Consider the following 18,754-nt stretch of genomic DNA (forward strand, 5'->3'; position numbering starts at 1 on the left):
CACGCCCTTGCCAGGGGGTGGGGGCAGTCGGCGTGTTTGGTGCCAGCTTTAAACTGAGTTAATGATTCAGGCAGGAGCCTTGAAAAAACGTTGGTGTGAGCAGCACAGCGAAGGGGAACCTCCAAATCCTGGGTCCAAAGAACCTCGTGGGGGAGGTTTGCAGGTTTGCCCGGTCTTCGGTAGGATGCTATAACCGGCGGGTTATATCAAGACTTGTCCTTCGGCTTATTGGGGCTCTTAAAATAGTGTTTGCTGTTTCTCTGCTGCTTTTCCTCTGCCCCAAACGCCTCCCAGCCTTGGCTGGACTATTGCAAATACGGAAGGAAAGGATGGGGAATTCTGCTGGAGATGCCTCCGGTGCCTCTGCTTTGGGATCGGGGGGCTGGGGGGACAGGGACCCTCCGGACAGGCCCTTCCCGCACCCCGCTTGCAACGTAGCAAACAGGAAACGTGTGAGCACCGGCAGTTGAGCGTAACCCGAAAACGGAAAGCCGCCTTGGGTAAGAGAGGGGTGAGCACCCCGGCACGGGGCAGGACAAACACCCTCGGCGTGGGAGCAGCATCCTCGCCAGCCCGCGCACCCCGGACCTGAGGGTCCCCCTCGGCAGGTGGGAAAGGTGAGTTCTGCTGCTCCGGGGATAACTCCTGTATCACCTTAAACAAGAGAAAAGCCAGGAAAACTTGATTTTTAATTCCTACCAGTGAGCTGGGGGGAGGTTTTTCTCGCTACCTGTCGGGGGATTGTGTCTGGTGTCCCTTTTCTGACGGCTGGGAGCAGCGTGGGGTGTTTTGAGGGGGGGGCAGGTCGCCAGGAATCAGTAATGCCGCAGGGATCCCTGCACAGCCAGGGCTGGGGCGTGCGCAGCTCCCAGCCCAGCCCCCCCTTCTCATTCCGTGCCTCTCTGGTGCGGTGGGTTCAGCTTGCCCCCCCCACCCCTCCCCCGCCCCAGGGCTGGGGCAGGTAACTGGGGGCTTCTCCACACCATAAACAACCCCACTTGCCCCCCAGAGCTCCCACTTCTGCTCTCTGGGAGGCTGGGACCACCAGAAGGCACCTGGCTTCTGCCCCCCCCAGCCCCAGTGTCCAGTGGGACTCCAGCAATTGCCCAAGACCCTCATGCTTTAAGGGGAAGAGGATGGGTTTGGGGCTTATTCCCACGTTTTTGGTGCACTTGGGGATTTAGTAGAATGGCCATTGCAAAAGGAAAGGGGCAGGGGGCTGGCACAGCCGGGGGTCTCCCCAGGTGGGGAGCGGAAAGCTGGGCTGCGGCCGGCGCCAGCATGGCCCCCGCTCTCGTCACTGCTCTCCGGGGCTGCGGTTTCCCTCGTTTGGTTTTTTGGCTTTGCCATGCAGAGAACAACCCTCACGGCGATGGCACGGTGGCTGCTGGTGACGCTGCTACCCACCCAGGATGGGGAGGGGGGCGCCGGGGGTGTGGGGGGGTCCTGAGCTCAACTCCCACAAGCCGGGGCAAGCACGAAGGCGTGATGAGAAGCAGCCGAGGTCTCGGGCAGCTCTCCCCGGAGGTGACTCACAGCCCTGAGAGCTGGGGGGAGGAATTTTAAAAGCTGCTGATGTGCTTGAGGATGCAGGTAGAACCGCCACGTCTTGCCCAGACCTCCAGCATCGCCTTGGCTGGTCCTTTGCCAGTGTCACCTCCCGGTTGGCCCTCGAGCCCCGGCAGTGCCGGTGCCCTGCGCATCCTCTGTAGCCAGGGCAAAGCAGGGGAGATCTGGGGTGACCACTTGGCCAGTGGCAGGAGAAGCTGCTCGCCCGGCGGGTGCTAGGCTTGAAGCCGGCAGGGATGGCTGGTGCTCGCTGCTGGTGGAGGCTCCGTTTGTGCTGCGCAATCAGAGATAAGCGCCTCTTCCTATTGCCAAACCTGGGGCCCTTCACACCAGCCAAAACGAGTTTCTAGCTGGGTCCCCCCACGCCGGAGCAAAGGGCTCTGGCAAGCAGGGAGCCGGCCGAGGCTCAGCACCGGTTTGCCCCTTGGCAGGATGGAGCCAGCAGCCACATCCGAGCGGCGGGCGGCTGCCAAGGGCCGGCGCTTGGGCTCCAGCCGGCGCAAGCAGCTGCGTGAAGGCTCCGGTGAGGCACTGGCAGCAGCCCCCGGCCCCGGCGAAGAGCCCCCGTGGGCATCCGAAATGGTGCAGAGAGTGCAGGACATCTTCAGGGAGCGGGACAAGGACCAGGCGGGGTTTGTCACCCGCTCGGACATGCAGGTATGGGATGGGGATGTCAAATGCTACCGGGGTGGCTGGAAGCTGGATGATGGGTAGGTTTTTCCCCTGATTTGGTTTGGTTTTAGAAATTGCAGGAGGAAAATTTCCCGTGCAGCACAGAGGAGCTGGAGCTCGTCTTCGATGGGCTGGATGCTGCCGGCACCGGGCAGTTAAGCACTGAGGAGTTCACTGCCGGGCTCCGTAAGTGCCAGCACGCATCTCCGAGCAGCCTGGGCTGATCCTGGACACAGCCTCGGTGCTTTGCCAGGGGGAACCTGAAACTCTCCCCTTGCTGGGTGGCACAGGATGACCCAAAAAGTGTCCCCGTGCCTGGGTCTCAGCCCATGACTCGCTCTATTGTGCTGCAGCGGCTTATTGGGGCCACAGGGTGAGAAGTGTTGGGGTTTGGGCTTTGTTGTCCCCCTGGCCGGACACGGAGGGTTTGGGGGTATCTGTCAGCAGGGCAGTTCCTGAGCTCCCACAAAGCTGCCATGGGCCACCGCCGGCGGAAAACAGCATCCCGGAGGGTCCGCTTGGTCCTCCCCAGCCCGGCGTTGGAGGGGGCGGACAGCGAGGAGCAGAGACACTTCGCCGCCTTTATGGAGCAGCTGGGCATGGACAGTGTCTCTGATGAGTAAGCCACCCTGTTTAGCACCCATGGGTGTCCTGCAGGATGGAAAGGCTTGGGGCGGGAGGTCTCCGTGCAGGCAGCAAGCCCAGCAGTGGCTTGGAGGTGCCTTTGGCCCAAGCACAGGAGCAGGAGACAGGATCACGATCACCCCAATGCTCACCTGTCCCCCAGGACCGCACATCCTGAACGGTGCGAGCTAAACGACCCAGCACCCCAGAGCTGGCCCAGCTTGGGGGGGTTCGGGGGGGGGATGCTCACCACAAAACCCCCCTTTCCCAGCAGACAGGAGATATGGCAGCTCTGGGTGAAGCTCCGGCAGGATGAACCCCAACTCCTGGGCAACCTGGAGGACTTTCTGGCCAAGATGAGGCACCGCATCCAGGAAGCCAGGAGCAAGAAGGCGGCATTGGAGGTGACCCTGAACACGTGAGTCACGCCAGGGCAGCGGAGAGGGACGGGGTGCGAAGGATGGGGACAGGGATGGGGCCCCTGCTCACCCCAGCCGTGGAGACGTACCCAAGGAGGGAGAAACTGGGGTGCTTCTCCACCAGTGGCTGGAGTGGAGGTTTCCCTGGGAGCTGATGTCTGGGGTCCGGCTCCCTCTGCAGTCACTCGTGGGATGGCAAAAGTGCCGGACTGGGGCTGCTGGACGGTCCTTGCGGGGTGAACCCCTCCAGGCAAACCCGGCTGCAGCTCCCGTGGGCGATGTGGGGTCCCAGGGGCCAGCACCCACTGCAGCAGGGTCTGACCACCCCCCCCCCCGGCCCTGCTGTCCCCAGCAGGCGCGTGGCCGAGCACGACAAGGAGGTGCAGCAGCTCTGCGAGGCCCTGGAGCAGCAGATTCGGCAGGAGCAGCAGCGGCTGGAGCAGGAGGTGGGGCACTGGCTGCTCCTCTCCCCTTGCTGCCCATGCCGGGGGGCATCCAGCACCCCCGACCCCCCACGGCAGCTCCCGGATGGGTGAGTGGGTGCTGATGTCCTTGTTGCCATCCCAGAGCATGGCCCGGAGCCACCGGCACGGCGCAGAGCTGCAGCGAGTGCTGGATGCCAGCGAGAGGGAGGTGCAGCGCTTGGTCACGGCGCAGATGGAGGTGAGATGGCCCCAGCCCCCAGCCCCCAGCCCCCAGCCCCCCTTTGTGCCTATGGGCTACCCCAGCCGGGCTGTAACAGCAGCACGGAGCTGTACAGCTGATCCCGGTCTGTCCCCACCAGCCCCTGATGCAGGTTGTCACATAGGACCTCCATCCCCACCTTTGCCATCCCCTCCATCCCCAGAGGACCCAAGCTGAGTTTCCCACCCACCACTCTTGGAGGGTGGCAGGGAAATTCAGCCCCAGGTCTAGAGGAGAAGGTTATCCACCTTTTTTTTTTTTATTTATTTTTGTTTTGCACGGGGGTTCTGGCGGGGTGTGAGTGTCCTGGTTGCCATCCCGCAGCTGGAGACACGGTGCCGCAGCCTCCGCAGCACGCAGCAAGCCACCAGCACCGAAAACCAGCAGCTGGAGGAGAGCAACCGGGTGCTGGAGGACCGCCTGCAGCACCTCCACCAGCAGCTCCAGCAGACCCACGGGCGCCTGCGGACAGCGAGAGCAGCCGTGGCTTGGGAGCAGGCGGAGGAGCTGGGGTGAGGAGCTGAGTGAGCATCGTGTCCCTCTTCGTGCCGTGATTTGCCCCTGGGGGTTGCAGCAGATGGAGAAATGAGTTTGATGGGTCTCAGCCATCACGGTGCTTCAATGGTCTCCACGGTGCAGATTAAGTGTGGCTTGATGTGAAAAGCATCAGAAAAAAAGCCAGGACTGTCAGCACCACGCACTGAACGTGTCTCCCGAGGGCAGTGCCAGCAGAGATGGGGATGTCCTTCACCCAGAGGGACCCAGCCGGGACTGATCCATGGGTCGTGGGTTTTGCTGTCCTGCTCCAGCCCATTGCTGCTCCTGGGGCAGGGATGGACGTGGTGAATGGGATGCAATAGCCACTTTCACCCCTGTGCTCTGTGTTTGCAGGGACAGAGCGGTGGCAGAGCTGCCTGGCGAGACACCAGTGTCCCCACAGGTACTTCAACTGGGAGCATGGGGATGGGACAGGGTGTCCGTGCTCCGGAGCCTTGTGCTGTTTGGTTTGGGGCTGCCGGAGAGCCCAAGAGCACGGGGTGCTGCTGCAGCAGAGGCAGTGCCTCCCCTAAAAGCTTGCTCAAACTGGGTCGGCATGGTGCCATACAGGTGTTTGGGAAGGGAGGGGGGTAGCAGCCCCTTAGTGCTGGTACCCCCAAGATTTTGGGTGAGTACACCTGGATACCTGCCAGAGAGCTCAGCATCGATTCAGGTAGAAGCGCTCCCTCGCCCAACGCTTTTCTCTCTCCTCTTCCCACCCTGTTCACTGCAGATGAGTCCAGAGAAGAGAGAGAAATACCGCTCCGAGATGTGGATCAGGCTGGGGTCCCACGGCGGCAAGCCCAAATCCAAGAGCACCCACCAAGTGTAAGGGGTCCTGAGCACCCACCGAGTGTAAGGGGTCCTGAGCACCAGCTGCTGCTTCAGCTTGCGCTCCCGAGGTCTGCGAGCTGGTGCTGAGCACCAAGTCCTCCACCCTCCCCAGGGAAAACACGATATTTAGTCCCTTTAATGCTCCTTTTCCACTCGCTCATCTCTCACCCCAGAGATCAGATCTCTTGCCCCAGCTTGTCGCCCTGCATCACCCCCTTGGCTCAGGCACCCAGCACATCTGGCCAGGAGTTGTCTTTTCATCTCCGATAGTGTGAACGCGGAGCCTGGGAAGAGGCACGCTCACTTGCTGGGCAGGATACGGCCCTGGGTCAGGCTCCGTGGGTGTGCATCCCCCTTTCCCTGTCACCATCGCTGCCCACGTGAGCCTCCAGTACACCCGGGGGCTCAATGAAATGGGGTTTGGAGAGGGATGGGGGGGGGGGGGGGGGCGTAGATCAGAGACCCCCTGGTATCAGCCCAGGTGGGCAGGAGGGAGATGGAGCCCAACGTGGGGACTGGGCTGACCCCTACATTTTCTGCCTTCTCCAGGGTTTGGGAAATGCAGCCAGCAGAAATAAGCCTTCTGGGCTCCCCGAGGAGAGCAAGCTCTGCAGAAGAGGACCCCTTCCCAGAATCTCTGAAGGAGGAATGCTTTTCTGACCAAAGCTCTTTGCTAAGAGAGATGAATGATGCAATAGTGGCTCTGAGCAAACAGCTGAAGCCACAGGCACTGGGTGCACCCCCCACACCGGCAGACACTGCCCATCACCTCCAGGATGACGCTGAGCCCCAAATGGGGCTGGAGAAAGGCACAGCCCAAGGCACAACTCCTGGGGTCCTGCCAGACACCCTCCCCAGCCACACTGGTCACAAGGTGTTTGAAGGAGACCTGAACGAGGGACCAGCTGCGGCTGAGCTTTGTGCTCCAGACGTGACACAGGCTGGTGCGTCCATGGGAGCTGGGCACCTCAGGGATCAGGAGCCAGGGGCAGAGCAGGGGGAGAGCCCGGAGGAGGTGCAGAGGATGTTATTCTCACAAGGAAAAGGTGCTGGTGCGAAGGAGCTGATGTTACAGGTGGCTGAGCATCTGCAAGGAGCACTGGGAGAAAGCATGGAGGCAGGAGAGCAGGAGGCATGGATGGAGGCAGGAGAGCAGGAGGCATGGATGGAGGCAGGAGAGCAGGAGGCACAGATGGAGGCAGGGGAGCAGGAGGCATGGATGGAGGCAGGGGAGCAGGAGGCACGGATGGAGGCAGGAGAGCAGGAGACACGGATGGAGGCAGGGGAGCAGGAGGCACGGATGGAGGCAGGGGAGCAGGAGGCACGGATGGAGGCAGGAGAGCAGGAGACACGGATGGAGGCAGGAGAGCAGGCACGGATGGAGGCAGGGGAGCAGGAGGCACGGATGGAGGCAGGAGAGCAGGCACGGATGGAGGCAGGAGAGCAGGAGGCACGGATGGAGGCAGGGGAGCAGGCACGGATGGAGGCAGGAGAGCAGGAGGCACGGATGGAGGCAGGGGAGCAGGAGGCACGGATGGAGGCAGGAGAGCAGGAGACACGGATGGAGGCAGGAGAGCAGGCACGGATGGAGGCAGGGGAGCCGGAGGCACGGATGGAGGCAGGGGAGCAGGCACGGATGGAGGCAGGAGAGCAGGAGGCACGGATGGAGGCAGGAGAGCAGGAGGCACGGATGGAGGCAGGGGAGCAGGAGACACGGATGGAGGCAGGGGAGCAGGCATGGATGGAGGCAGGAGAGCAGGAGGCACGGATGGAGGCAGGAGAGCAGGAGACACGGATGGAGGCAGGGGAGCAGGAGACACGGATGGAGGCAGGGGAGCAGGAGACACAGATGGAGGCAGGAGAGCAGGAGGCACGGATGGAGGCAGGGGAGCAGGCACGGATGGAGGCAGGAGAGCAGGAGGCACGGATGGAGGCAGGAGAGCAGGAGGCACGGACGGAGGCAGGGGAGCAGGAGGCACGGATGGAGGCAGGGGAGCAGGCATGGATGGAGGCAGGGGAGCAGGCACAGATGGAGGCAGGGGAGCAGGCATGGATGGAGGCAGGAGAGCAGGAGACACGGATGGAGGCAGGAGAGGGGACACGGATGGAGGCAGGGGAGCAGGCATGGATGGAGGTGGAGGGGGGCAGGATGGACGCAGGAAAAAACAGGCTGGGAAAAGGCACAGGTCCTGGGAGAAGCTGAGGAAGCGGCATTAAACCAGGGAGAAAATCTGGAGGCAGGTGTGGGGCCACCTGAGGCCGGGGAGGCAGGCCTGGTAGTGGGATGGTGGCTCACCACGGATGAGCCTCATCCAGCTGTGGCTCCGGGTGAGTGTGCACAGCCCACGGGCACGGCGCTGGGGGAAGAGGCTGCCCTGCCATTGGGGCTCTCCGAGAGACTTGAAATAAAGCCAGGAGAGCACCTGGAGCCAGAGCCACCATCCCAGGATGAGATGCAAATGGGAGCAGCCCAGGGTGACGGTGCCTTCCCCGAGGTGACGGTGGCTCCTGGCCCCGGGATGCTGGAGGAGCTGCAGCTCCCGGGAGAAGCCTGGGATGCTGACGTGCTGCCAGCCCAGGCTCAGCGAGGAGGGAGCAGCAGAGCCGGGGCCGAGGCCGAGGTGGAGGTAATGTGGCTCAGGGTGATGGAGCCACCCGGTGAGTCTGCAGGGGGAGACACGTCATGGGGGGGGCACATGGGTGCAGGGGCGCCATGGCCAGTGGCATTGCCCCCCACCCGTGTGCAGGAAGGTGGAGCGGGAACAGATGTGCAACCGCTGGAGGCGCAGAGCGGCGATGCCTACGTGCAGCTGCTTGCAGAGGTGGAGGCAGCTCTGCAGCCCCCGAGTGAGGTCGGCTCCTGGGGGCTGGAGCAGGGAGGGAGGGGGGCTCCGGGTGTGCAGCCACTGGGGGAGGAGGATAAACCAGAGTTAGGGCTGGGGGGAGAAATGGGCGCTGCTGCGGTGCACGGCGAGGGCCCTTCCCCAGCAGGAACATCTGCAGGGAGCCCAGACCCGTGTGGGATGTTCCCAGTTAAGGCTCAGGCACTGGAACTGGTGGAGGCAGAGGATGCCCAGGCAGACGCACGGCTGCATGGGGGTACCAGCCCAGAAACCCCCCAAGGAGCAGCCATACATCTCGTAGAGGAGGCTGAGGATGGGGAACGAGCAGAGGGTGAGCGTGAGCTGCCCCACGAGCCTGGGCTTGATCCGCAGGGAGAGGGGGCTGCTGCGGGCGTGCGGCCAGGGGAGGAGGCTGTCATCCTGGGCACGCTGGAGGCTCAGGGCACTGATGGCAACGTGCAGCTGGTTGCAGAGGTGGATGAGCTCAGACTGGCTCCAGAAGGAAGCTTGGAGTCAGGTCTGCAGCTCCTGAGCGAGGTCAGTTCCCCAGGGACAGAGCAGGGAGTGAGCGTGGCTCCAGATGTGCAACCCCCGGCTCAGGGCGACAGAGCAGAGCTACTGGAACTGGTGGAGGCAGAGGATGCCCAGGCAGATGTGCAGCTGCCTGGGGGTGCCAGCCCAGAAACCCCCCATCAAGGGGGAGAGCCTGCAGCCATACATCTCATAGAGGAGGCTGAGGACGGGGAACGAGCAGAGGGTGAGCGTGAGCTGCCCCACGAGCCTGGGCTTGATCCGCAGGGAGAGGGGGCTGCTGCGGGCGTGCGGCCAGGGGAGGAGGCTGTCATCCTGGGCACGCTGGAGGCTCAGGGCACTGATGCAAAAGTGCAGCCACCTACAGAGGAGGAGGAGCTGAAATCAACCTCAGGATGGAGCATGGGGGCAGATCTGGCACCCCTGGGCGCCGCTGGGCTGTGGGCAGTGGAGCAGAGCCAGGCTCCGGGTCCAGAGGCAGGTCTGTGTGCTGCCCACGCCAGGGGTCCTTGGGAGGGAGCTGCTGCGGGGGCACACGTGTCCCCCCCGGCTGAGGGTGCTTCATGCCCTGAGCACGCCACTGCTGGCAAGGGTCCTGAGCCGGGAGCAAAGCTGGGAGCACTCACTGGCCAGGATGGGCAGATCCTGGAGGATCCCCAGACTCTGGGATTACTGCGGGGAGGGAGGATTGCTGCGGAGGGCAGGCCTCTGGATGGAGCTCCAGGGCTGGAAGTGGTGCAGGCAGAGGCGCTGGAGGCAGGGGCAAGGAGTTTAGTGGAACCTCAGGGTCTAGGGCCAAAGCAAGGCTGTGATGACCCTGTGTCTGCGCTGGCTCCCCCCGTCTCTGAGGTGCCGTTACAAATCAGCACGCTAAAGCTGGGAACGGCGATGCAGGAGGATGTTCTCGTTCCAGATGTGTGGCAGCTACGTGCTTCGGGACAGGCAGCCCAAAGCGAGCTCCGGGAGCAGGTCTCCGCACAGGCAGATAAGGTGATGGTGGTTCATGCTGCTTCCCAGCAGCCGGAGGAGAAGCCACAGCATGTGATGGAAACAGAGCAGGTAGCTGCCAGACCTGCTGAGCCTCCAAAACAAGAGGTGCCACCAGCATTAACCCTTCACACGAGGGTCCAACAGGAGGAAGATGCTGGGAATGATCAGCTGGGGATGGTCTTCAGAGACTGTGCACTGGGGGATGCAGCCCACAGCAGCACCCAGCCCCAGGGGCGGCTCTTGCCAGAACAGAGCGAAGACCTCAGTGTTGGTCAACAGGAGAAGATGCAAGAGGCTGGGTGGAAAACAAGTTCAGAAGGTGAGCCCAGCCCAGGAGAGCCAAGGGCTGTGACTGCAGGTTGGTCAGGAGCTGCCCTGAGGGGTAGTCCTGAAGCCCCCCTGGACCCAGACCACCTCTACAACGTGCTCTTTGTTGGGGACTCCCATGTGGGCAAAACATCGTTCCTGTACCGCTTGCACGCCGACACCTTCAACCCGCACCTCACTGCCACAGTAGGTAGGTGTCCTCCAGCTCCTCTCCAGCACAGCTCTGCACCCACCTGGGGGTCTCCATTGCCATTCCCTTCCCTCCACCCCGCAAGCTGCTGGTGTTCGCTACACACATGTTACAGCTCATGCCAAGCGTGCAATGCAACCAAGGACCACGTAGGACCACCAGCATCACACGTCTGGATGCTCATGAGCAGGCGGTGCTGGTCCTCCATGCCCTCTCTAGGGCACCGATACCGGCAGCCCCAGTGCTTTTCTCTCTGCTTTGCCTTTCCTCTGTGTTTTCCTCTCTTAACCAACCTGGTTTTATTCATTGTGAGATCAGAGACCTTCCCAAAATCCCACCGCTAAAGAGCTAAAACCTGGAGGTTCTCTTGGGATGAGGCCCTTGAGCTGCAGCCTCAGACCACAACTGCCCCACGGGCCTTCTCCATCCATCCCCTGCCACAGGGCTGAACGCTACAGCATCAGAACATCCCTCTTTGTGTTCCCTAGGGCTGGATTATCAGATCAAACACCTCATCGTGGACAACAGGCGCTTTGCTCTCCGCCTGTGGGACTCAGCTGGTCAGGAAAGGTGAGGTGCTGTGCTGTCTGCTTGCGGAGAGCAGCCTGTGGTTTTCTTTTTCCTGGCGGATGCCGTGGTGATGGACGATGCTGGCTTTGCTGAGCAAGGGTCAGGAGGGACTTTGCAGTATGTGATCTGATAAAGCATAATAAAGGAAGTAATTAAGATATAAACAAGCACTTGGGCTGTTTGTACAGCCTCAGCAATCAGGATAAGAGCAAAATCTGGGCTTTGCCTTTTTTTGTAGACGCGCATTCCCAGCTTTCCCACTGGGATTTCAGATCGCTCCTAGGCAAAACCTCCTTTGGACCGTATCGGTGATGGTTTAACATGCACGCAGGTACCACAGTGTCACCAAGCAGTTTTTTCGGAAAGCGGACGGGGTGGTGCTGATGTACGACATCACATCGGAGTACTCCTTCTCGGACGTGCGGTACTGGCTGAGCTGCATCCAGGTGGGTGAAACGGGAAAACCTCGTTCTGCCCCCGAAGTCTTGGAACCGGTGGTGACCCCAAGATCAGCCCACCCTCTGCCACCAGTTAGGGATGGACAGCTGGGGGGACCAAGCCCCTTGTAAAGGGTGTTCTGCTTTGCTTTGGCTAGAAAATATTTTTTCTCGGAGGATTTAAATTCATAGTGATAACTTTCACATTTTTGAAGTGTTTCCTGGGGTAATTTGTTGATAGCATCGTTGCGATAATGATCAACTTTTTTTAAAAATTAAAAACCCCAGGGGGAAATGGAAAATGTTGAAAGTTATTTTAAGAACACTTTTAAATGAAGAATAGTCCACTTTGAGTCCTGGGAAATGGGACGTAACTTGTGTCTTACTAAAAACTTCTTGTCAGAGATTTCCAGTCAAGTACAAAGCCAGTGTTCAAAAACAAATGGAACAAAATGGGATGTTGCCTGGCTCAGTGCCCATAAATCCCAGCCCGAGCATCCTCCAGAGGGTTCCTGAGGTTGAGCACAAAGGGAATTCGCTACAAGGGCAACTCATCCAGTTGTCCTGCCCTGTTAATAGACCAGGACAGATGATTTAAAGGGGGAGAAAAAAAATAAATCACTTTCTTAAATGCTATTGAACTCGTTTAAGAATTTATGGTTTTATGTGCCCAAACGTGTGGGCATCCTTCATGGTACCCCTGGCTGTGATTCGAGGCAGGGTGACACGCTCCTGACCCTCCCTCTCTCATGGCCCAGGAGGGAGCAGAGGAGGGAGTTGCTGTTCTGCTTCTCGGGAACAAAACGGACTGCGCTGCGGAGAGACGGGTCCCTACGAAGGAGGGCGAGCGCTTGGCCAAGGTGGGTGCTGGTCCTGCCGTGATGTGCTGCCCGCCCGAGCGAGGCAGGACAGTTGAGGGTGGGTGCCCCCAGCCTGAGCACCCGGAGGAACATGAAAGCCCTTAACTCGCCTTCCGTGCATCCGTGGTGCAAAGTGGTCCCTGAACCCATCTCTCACCCCTCCCTGCCTTGCTTTCCCCTTGCCGTCTTCATTTTGATCAGCACCATCCCAGTAAAACAGTTTATGGAACTGGATCTGTAAATCAAAACGTTTTCAGCTTCTCTTATCTTTGCTGTGAAGCATCACCTGTCTTCCCAGCATCACTTAAATACTAAAACCACTAAGCCTGTCCTGTTTTAAAGATACTGAAAAGCTTAAAGGGTGATTAAACTCTTCAACTATAGATGAGTAATAAAAATTAGGCAAGAAGAATCTCACCTTTACCAACTTAATTTTAAAATTTATGGATTTGGGCCAGTATCTGTTGACCAGTTTACAAATGGAGATGGTAGGATTGGGGGTCAGATGCTTTTTTTTTCCCCAAACCAGTCACTGACAGGCACGAAAGACATGGGAACACCTAGTTACATCTCCGTATTTTCTCTGCTAACCCAAGAGCATCACGCCTTGCTCTGTCTGCAGCCTTTTCCTCGGTATTAAAAGTTGGTGTTGCAGCTACCAGAAAAGCTGGATTTCACCCTCATACCCCAGTAAATAAGTTATTGAGTTATTTGTTTCCTCGAGACCCTCCTGTTCCCCCTTGACTGTGACTGTCCCATGGTTATATTAAGCTATTCCAATGCAAGAATATTACATTTCTCCCCGGGCTCTGTGTCTTGCAGGAGCATCAGCTCATGTTTTATGAATGCAGCGCTGCCTCGGGCCACAACGTCTCCGAGTCCATGGTCAGCCTCATCAGGTGAGCCATGTGCTTGGATTTTGCCAGCTGTCCTGAATTTACTGGGCTCCCTCCCGGCTTTTTTAACTCCAAATACCAGGGTGTTAGCATCACCAGAGACTCCCTGTGCCCAGACGTGGGGAGAACTCGGAGCAGCGTGTGCAGGGCTGGAATGAGCCGGGGATGAGCGCTGTCTCCTGAACAGCCAGCATGGCAAGGACATTAATGAAATTAACCTTTTTCAGGATGCTGCTGGTTTCTCCACGGGTTGACTGAAATAAATTCTGCCTGCGATTTGATTTAGGTTGGCATTTTTTAGCAGAACCCATGGTTCTCAAATCGTGAGCCGGGAAGGCTCCTAACTCCTTCCAGCCACGCTGAGCATCCTTTCCCGATGTTTGTCGAGACATATAGCACAGGGATACAAACTGGGGGGGGGTAACACCTGGCTAATTTGCTTCCTTTTCTTCCAGGTTGCTCAAAGTTCGTGAGGATGAGTTGAAAGCTAAGGCAGAAGAGGTACCAAAGCCACCCCAGAAGAAAAAGGGCTGCTGCTGATGTGGTCAGAGCCCTTGCTGTGATCTGAAACTGCAGCAACAGCCAGAAAAGCGTACAAGTAGCCCTGAGGCACCACCTCTCCCCCCACCTGTGCCTTCCCCCCCTCATCTCCCCGGGATGCTGAGCAAAAGCCACTGTGGAGGAACTGGCTGTCCCCCAGCCCCTTCCCCGTCCATCTCCTGCCGTTATCCCACAGCACACGAGCCCTCCAAAATGGGCGGATTTCCCGAAGTAGGAAAATTCACCTCGTTCTTCAGGAGACAAAACCCGGGCTAAGGAATGAGGCAGAAAAGGAACCCAGCTGGATCGGAGGTGCTGGAATGACACTGGGAAGCAGCAGGGAGCAAAGCTGAGTCTTGGGATAACAGGAATGAACATCGGGGAGTCACCCGAAGGCCAAGGGATAAAACGAGGGGGTTGGGGTCGGTGCTGCTGTGCAGTGGTGGCTTTTGCTCTGGCTTTGTCATCCGATCAGATTGGGTCTGGAACGACGAGATACACAATATATCCTAAAAGCACTTGCTCAGTCTCTCCGATCAGGCACAGCAAAGCTGGTTTTGCCCTTTCCTGGTCCATCGTGCCAGTGAGCAGTAACGGGTTTTGATGGAAAACTACTAAAAACTTTGCTCAAAATAAATCAAAAAAAAAAGCAGGTCCAGGCTAATTGAAAGAGCACCGGGCTGGCGGAATGTATGGTCAGGTAAATGCTAGCAAAAACTCTTTTTTGCACTATTTTTGCACTATTGCAGCCGTCTCAGGGTGGGCAGGGAAGAGCAAGGTGCTGCACCCTGCCCTGCTGCAACTGTGGCCGCTTCTTTATATCCTGGATCAGTTTTAAAACGCAGCATGAAAAATCTAAACAAGACCATGTCACAATTGCCAGTTGTTGGTTTTTTTTCTTTTTTCTTTTTACAGCTTGATGCAGAGAACTATACTTTTGCAGAGAAAGACATCCAGACTAAATAAATAAGAATATAAGTGGTTTATTTCGGTATTTTTATATATTGCATGTGTTGTGTTGCTGCCCAGCAGCTCAACAGATGTATTTAAAGGCTACGCTTACATGTGGATTTGGGGGAATAATTCTGCTCGGATGAGTTTGCTTTTTGTTGTCATTATTTATATGTATATTTTGGCAAAGCATAATAGTAGCCAGTTTCTGCTTGACAAAAATACTGTGACAACAAGGGTTGGTTTTCTAATGACACTATATATTAAAAAAAATATAAAAAAAAATCATTCTGCATGTTTGTAACTGTTTATAGCTCAGCTTTCCAAGGAAACAAGGCTCGGGAGCTCCTGATGCCATGTCTATGGACCTGTTTTCCCTTTCCCTGCTTCAAGCAGTTGTGGGATCCGTGGGCTGCCTGGCACTCCCCAGCGGGCAGCTACTGCAAAGCTCCGCGACGTACCGACGTCGGTACCAATAAAGGCCTGGCTGACTGGGACTAATTAACGTCCGTGTTGATGGAAAAACTGCAGTTTAAATTTAGCCTTTATCAGACAACGCCAAATCTCCATGGGAGAGACCTGCAAGGCATGGAGCCGGGCGGGAGCAGGCTGCTTGGTTCTGCTGCTCCCAGAATTATCCCTTTGGATGGAGCAGCTCCATGCGATACCCGACGGTGGGAATGACAGGTGGGTTGATTTGCAGGTGGAGATGAAATGAGGCTGCTGGTGGACCAAGCTCACACTCAGAAACGGCAGGGTTATGAGCTCCACCAGGCAGAGTCCAACTTGGCAGTGGCACAGGAATTTTTAAGTCTTTTAGAGACGAGTTCTCTCCTCTGCATGCCCCATCTCACCGCTCCGGCACCTCTGCACCACTCCAGCACCTAAGCCTTCCTGCAGCCTCCACAAGCCACCTTCCATTGGCTCCATCATTAAAAGACTTTTTTTTTTCCTTAATGCAATATATTTACGCTCCTGTTCCTCTCTTAATGCAATATATTTATGCCCCCATTCCTTTCTTAATGCAATATATCTATGCTTCCATTCCTTTCTTAATGCAATATACTTATATTCCTGTTCCTTTGCAATATATTTATATTCCCATTCCTTTCTTAATGCAATATACTTATATTCCCTTTCCTTTCTTAATACAATATATTTATATTCCCGTTCCTTTCTTAATGCAATATACTTGTATTCCCGTTCCTTTCTTAATACAATATATTTATATTCCTGTTCCTTTCTTAATGCAATATACTTATATTCCTGTTCCATGCCAATCCCTCTTTCCCATATTTCATTATAAAATATTTTTCCCGATGGAGCAGTGGGAGCAGCCTGGAGACCGCAGCTCCTCAGGAGGAGTTGATGCGACTCAGCCCAGAGCTCTGCCTGGAGCCGGTGTTTGGGGTACCCTAACCATGGCTTTTCCTGAGGCTTTTGGGGCCCGTTTTCACTATTTCTGCTTTGCTGGTTTATGTTAAAATCATATAAATTCAAGCGCATGTTGCACATGTGCTGCATGGGAAGAGAAGCACCATTTTAGCCTGGTCAACCCCAAAATGTGCTTTTTGGGGGGCTCCATGGTGCCTCCCAGCCGTGTGTGCGCTGGAGCATCCATCGGAGCCGCTTTGCTCTTCACCTGAATTTCTGGGGTTTATGTGCGGAGGGTGCTGCCTTGCCGGGCAGCAGTGGGAGGGTGCAGGAAAATGTATTTTTTTTTATTTCCTCGCGAAATAAGAAGAGTTGAGGTGGTCGAGGCTGAATTTTCCCGTTAGATGGCAGCAAATGCGGGAATACCCTGGCCCTGCCACCCCGCTGCTTGGCCAGGGAATCCCGCAAACAAAGGGCTTCCCAGCCCAGCAAGCGGAAAGGCTCCTTATCCCGCTGGAAACCCCGTCTAGGAAAAAGGACTGAGTTTGTGCCTAAAGCATAAAACACCCGTGAGCTCTGCTCCAAACTTGGAAACGGTTTTTTTTCATGGCCAGGTTGGGAGAAACGCCAGGAGGGCAGGAAGAAAGGATGGAAAACCCAGTGGGAGCGTTGCTTTTGGAAGCATCTTCCAGCTTTAATAATTCGCCATCCCGGGACCCCCCTGGCGCTCGCCAGCCCCTAACCACACGCACGAGGGTCCAGGTCCGCGATGGGAACAGCAGGAGGGAAACGCGTGTTTGTTTGGACCACAGGAATATTTAAAAAAAAAATAAAAATAAAAAAATATAAAAAAAATAAATAAAAATAAAAATAAAAATAAATCAGGTGGTTTCCGGTTGGCATTCTTGGGGCGCTCTGCAAGAGCTCGGGGGGCTGCCCTGGGCAGACCCCAGCCCCGGGTGCTGCCCCCCACTCCCTTCGGCGCACCCACCTCGGAAGCGGAGAGCCCACGACTCACGAGCCAAGGCTTGGGTGCCCCGGCCACCCCATCCTGCGGCTCCTCTCCCAGAATTTCATCCCATTCCCCAAAAAAGGCCAAAAAATGGGATGCGGAGCCCATCCCGCATCCCACGGCGGGACTGACGACGGGGCAGGGCGGTCAAACCCCATAGGAAGTGCTTTATTCTCACAGTGTTTAATTAAACTGCAGAATTTAATTAAATAATAATCTTGAATTAATAGAATAATAATAATAAATAAATAAAAATATAAACATAAAAACTAAAATTAAAAATATAACTTAAAATTATAATAAATTTGAAATTTAAAAACTATATTAATAAAAAATAATAAAAATATGAATTTAAATAAACTGCAGGGGGTCATTGGGGTCAAGGCCACCACCAAGGCTGAAAAGGGACCGATACCGGGAACACCCAGCGCGGCCACACTCAGCCGCTGACTCGGAAAATGAATTTAATAGCAATTAGGGACTGGAGCCACTGCAGAGGCTGGGACCCCTCCGAGACCCCCCTGCTCCTGCTTGCTCCCGAGTTTTTGGTGCCTGGAGGGGGATGGGCTGTGGGGACCCCACAGTTTTTAGGGAATGACCCCCCCGCCACGTGGTCACTCAGGCTGCGGGAATGGGCATCCCTGTCCCCACGGGGTGCGGGGTAGGGGGGGTTCGGGGGGACACTGGGTGGGTCTTGTCGGGGGGCAGGAGTGCGGCTTGGTGGGGCTGGGGGAGGTAAATGGATCTGGGGGCTTAGGATGTGTTTGGGGGTGGAAGGACGTGTGGGTGCTGTCAGACCTGGTTGTGGAAGGCCTTTGGGGTGCTGGGGGGGGGGTCAGGGGTGCTGAGGGCTCGGGCAGGTGCTGGGGGTCTCTTAAGGTTACTGGGGGGTGTTTGAAGATGCTGGGGGTGTCACAGAATGCTGGGGGGGTGTCTTACGGTGCTGGTGGGGGTCTGATGGTGCTGGAGGCTCAGGTAGATTCTGGGAGGGGTCTTAGGGTTAGCAGGGGGATACTGAGGGTGCTGGGGGGGGTCAGGCAGGTGCTGGGGGGGGTCTCAAGGTGTTCATGGGGTCAGGTGGGTGCTGGCAGGTTCTTAGCATTCCTGGGGAGGTCTGGGGGGCCTGTGGGGTGGGGGGGAGCTGTCAGGCTGGTGCTGGGGGCTCAGGTGGGTGCTGGGTGTCTCAGGGGGTCTGGTGGGTGTTAGGGCCTTAGGGGGGTCTTAGGGCCACTGGAGGAGAGGTCTGGATGCTGGGGTGGGTGGGTGGGGTGTCTGGGTGCCTGGGGGGCTCAGGGTGATGGGGAGTGTTCTGGGTGATGGGGCTGGGGGTCTCAGGGTGCCGAGGAGGGGGGGTCTGGGTTCCCGGGAGCCTCAGGGTGCTGGGGGGTGCGGGGGTCTGGGTGTGGGGGGTGTCTGGGTGCCCGGGAGTCTCAGGGTGCCAAGGGGGGAGTGTCTTGGTGCCGGGGGGTTTCTGGGTGCCTGGGGTCTCGGGGAGCCGGGGGAGGTTCTGGGTGATGGGGGGTGTCTCGGGGTGCCCGGGGTCCTGCGGTGCCCAGGGGTCTGGGTGCGGGGATATCTGGGTGTGGGGAGGTCTGGGTGCCTGCGGCCGCGGGGTGGGGGGGATCTGGGTGCGGGGGGGCTCCGGGGTGCCTGCGGCCCCGGGGTGCCCAGGGTCCGGGGGTTCCGGGGTGCTCAGGGTGCGGGGGCTCCGGGTGCCCAGGGTCCGGGTGCGGGGGTTCCGGGGTGCTCAGGGTGCGGGGCTCCGGGTGCCCAGGGTCCGGGTGCGGGGGTTCCGGGGTGCTCAGGGTGCGGGGCTCCGGGTGCCCAGGATCCGGGTGCGGGGGTTCCGGGGTGCCCGCAGCCCCGGGTGCCGCCCCCGGCGGCCGGGCGGAGG

The 18,754-nt window shown here is 57.8% G+C and overlaps 1 protein-coding gene across 6 annotated transcripts; it reads left to right on the plus strand.

Annotated features, from left to right (window-relative positions):
- The first annotated feature begins 247 nt into the window (after nt 1–247).
- Nucleotides 248–14,509, plus strand: RAB44 (RAB44, member RAS oncogene family). 6 transcript variants are annotated; one of them, XM_055819651.1, is made up of 17 exons: nt 273–617; nt 2,001–2,226; nt 2,313–2,427; nt 2,689–2,860; nt 3,137–3,283; nt 3,637–3,730; nt 3,852–3,947; nt 4,293–4,480; nt 4,860–4,908; nt 5,239–5,333; nt 5,889–6,283; nt 9,627–10,220; nt 10,709–10,790; nt 11,122–11,236; nt 11,986–12,087; nt 12,910–12,986; nt 13,439–14,509. In XM_055819651.1, exons 2-17 carry the CDS (start codon nt 2,002–2,004, stop codon nt 13,521–13,523), a joined length of 2,631 nt encoding a protein of 876 aa, XP_055675626.1. In that variant the 5' UTR covers nt 273–617; nt 2,001; the 3' UTR covers nt 13,524–14,509. The 6 variants fall into 6 exon arrangements, with proteins under 6 accessions (XP_055675623.1, XP_055675625.1, XP_055675624.1 ...); XM_055819652.1 differs by having other exon boundaries at nt 276–617; nt 3,140–3,283; nt 3,640–3,730; XM_055819653.1 differs by lacking the exons at nt 11,986–12,087; nt 12,910–12,986; nt 13,439–14,509 and having other exon boundaries at nt 265–617; nt 11,029–11,156.
- Nucleotides 14,510–18,754: the final 4,245 nt, after the last annotated feature.

Source organism: Falco peregrinus, chromosome 16 (genome assembly GCF_023634155.1).
Source record: "Falco peregrinus isolate bFalPer1 chromosome 16, bFalPer1.pri, whole genome shotgun sequence".
In the NCBI taxonomy this organism is placed as follows: domain Eukaryota; kingdom Metazoa; phylum Chordata; class Aves; order Falconiformes; family Falconidae; genus Falco; species Falco peregrinus.

Coding starts and splice junctions, on each gene's coding strand:
- RAB44 (XM_055819648.1), top strand. CDS start 2,002: ATGGAGCCAGCAGCCACATCCGAGCGGCGGGCGGCTGCCAAGGGCCGG. Junction 3,731..3,851: donor AGCAGCGGCTGGAGCAGGAG/GTGGGGCACTGG, acceptor TTGCCATCCCAG/AGCATGGCCCGGAGCCACCG. Junction 5,334..5,888: donor TCCAAGAGCACCCACCAAGT/GTAAGGGGTCCT, acceptor TGCCTTCTCCAG/GGTTTGGGAAATGCAGCCAG.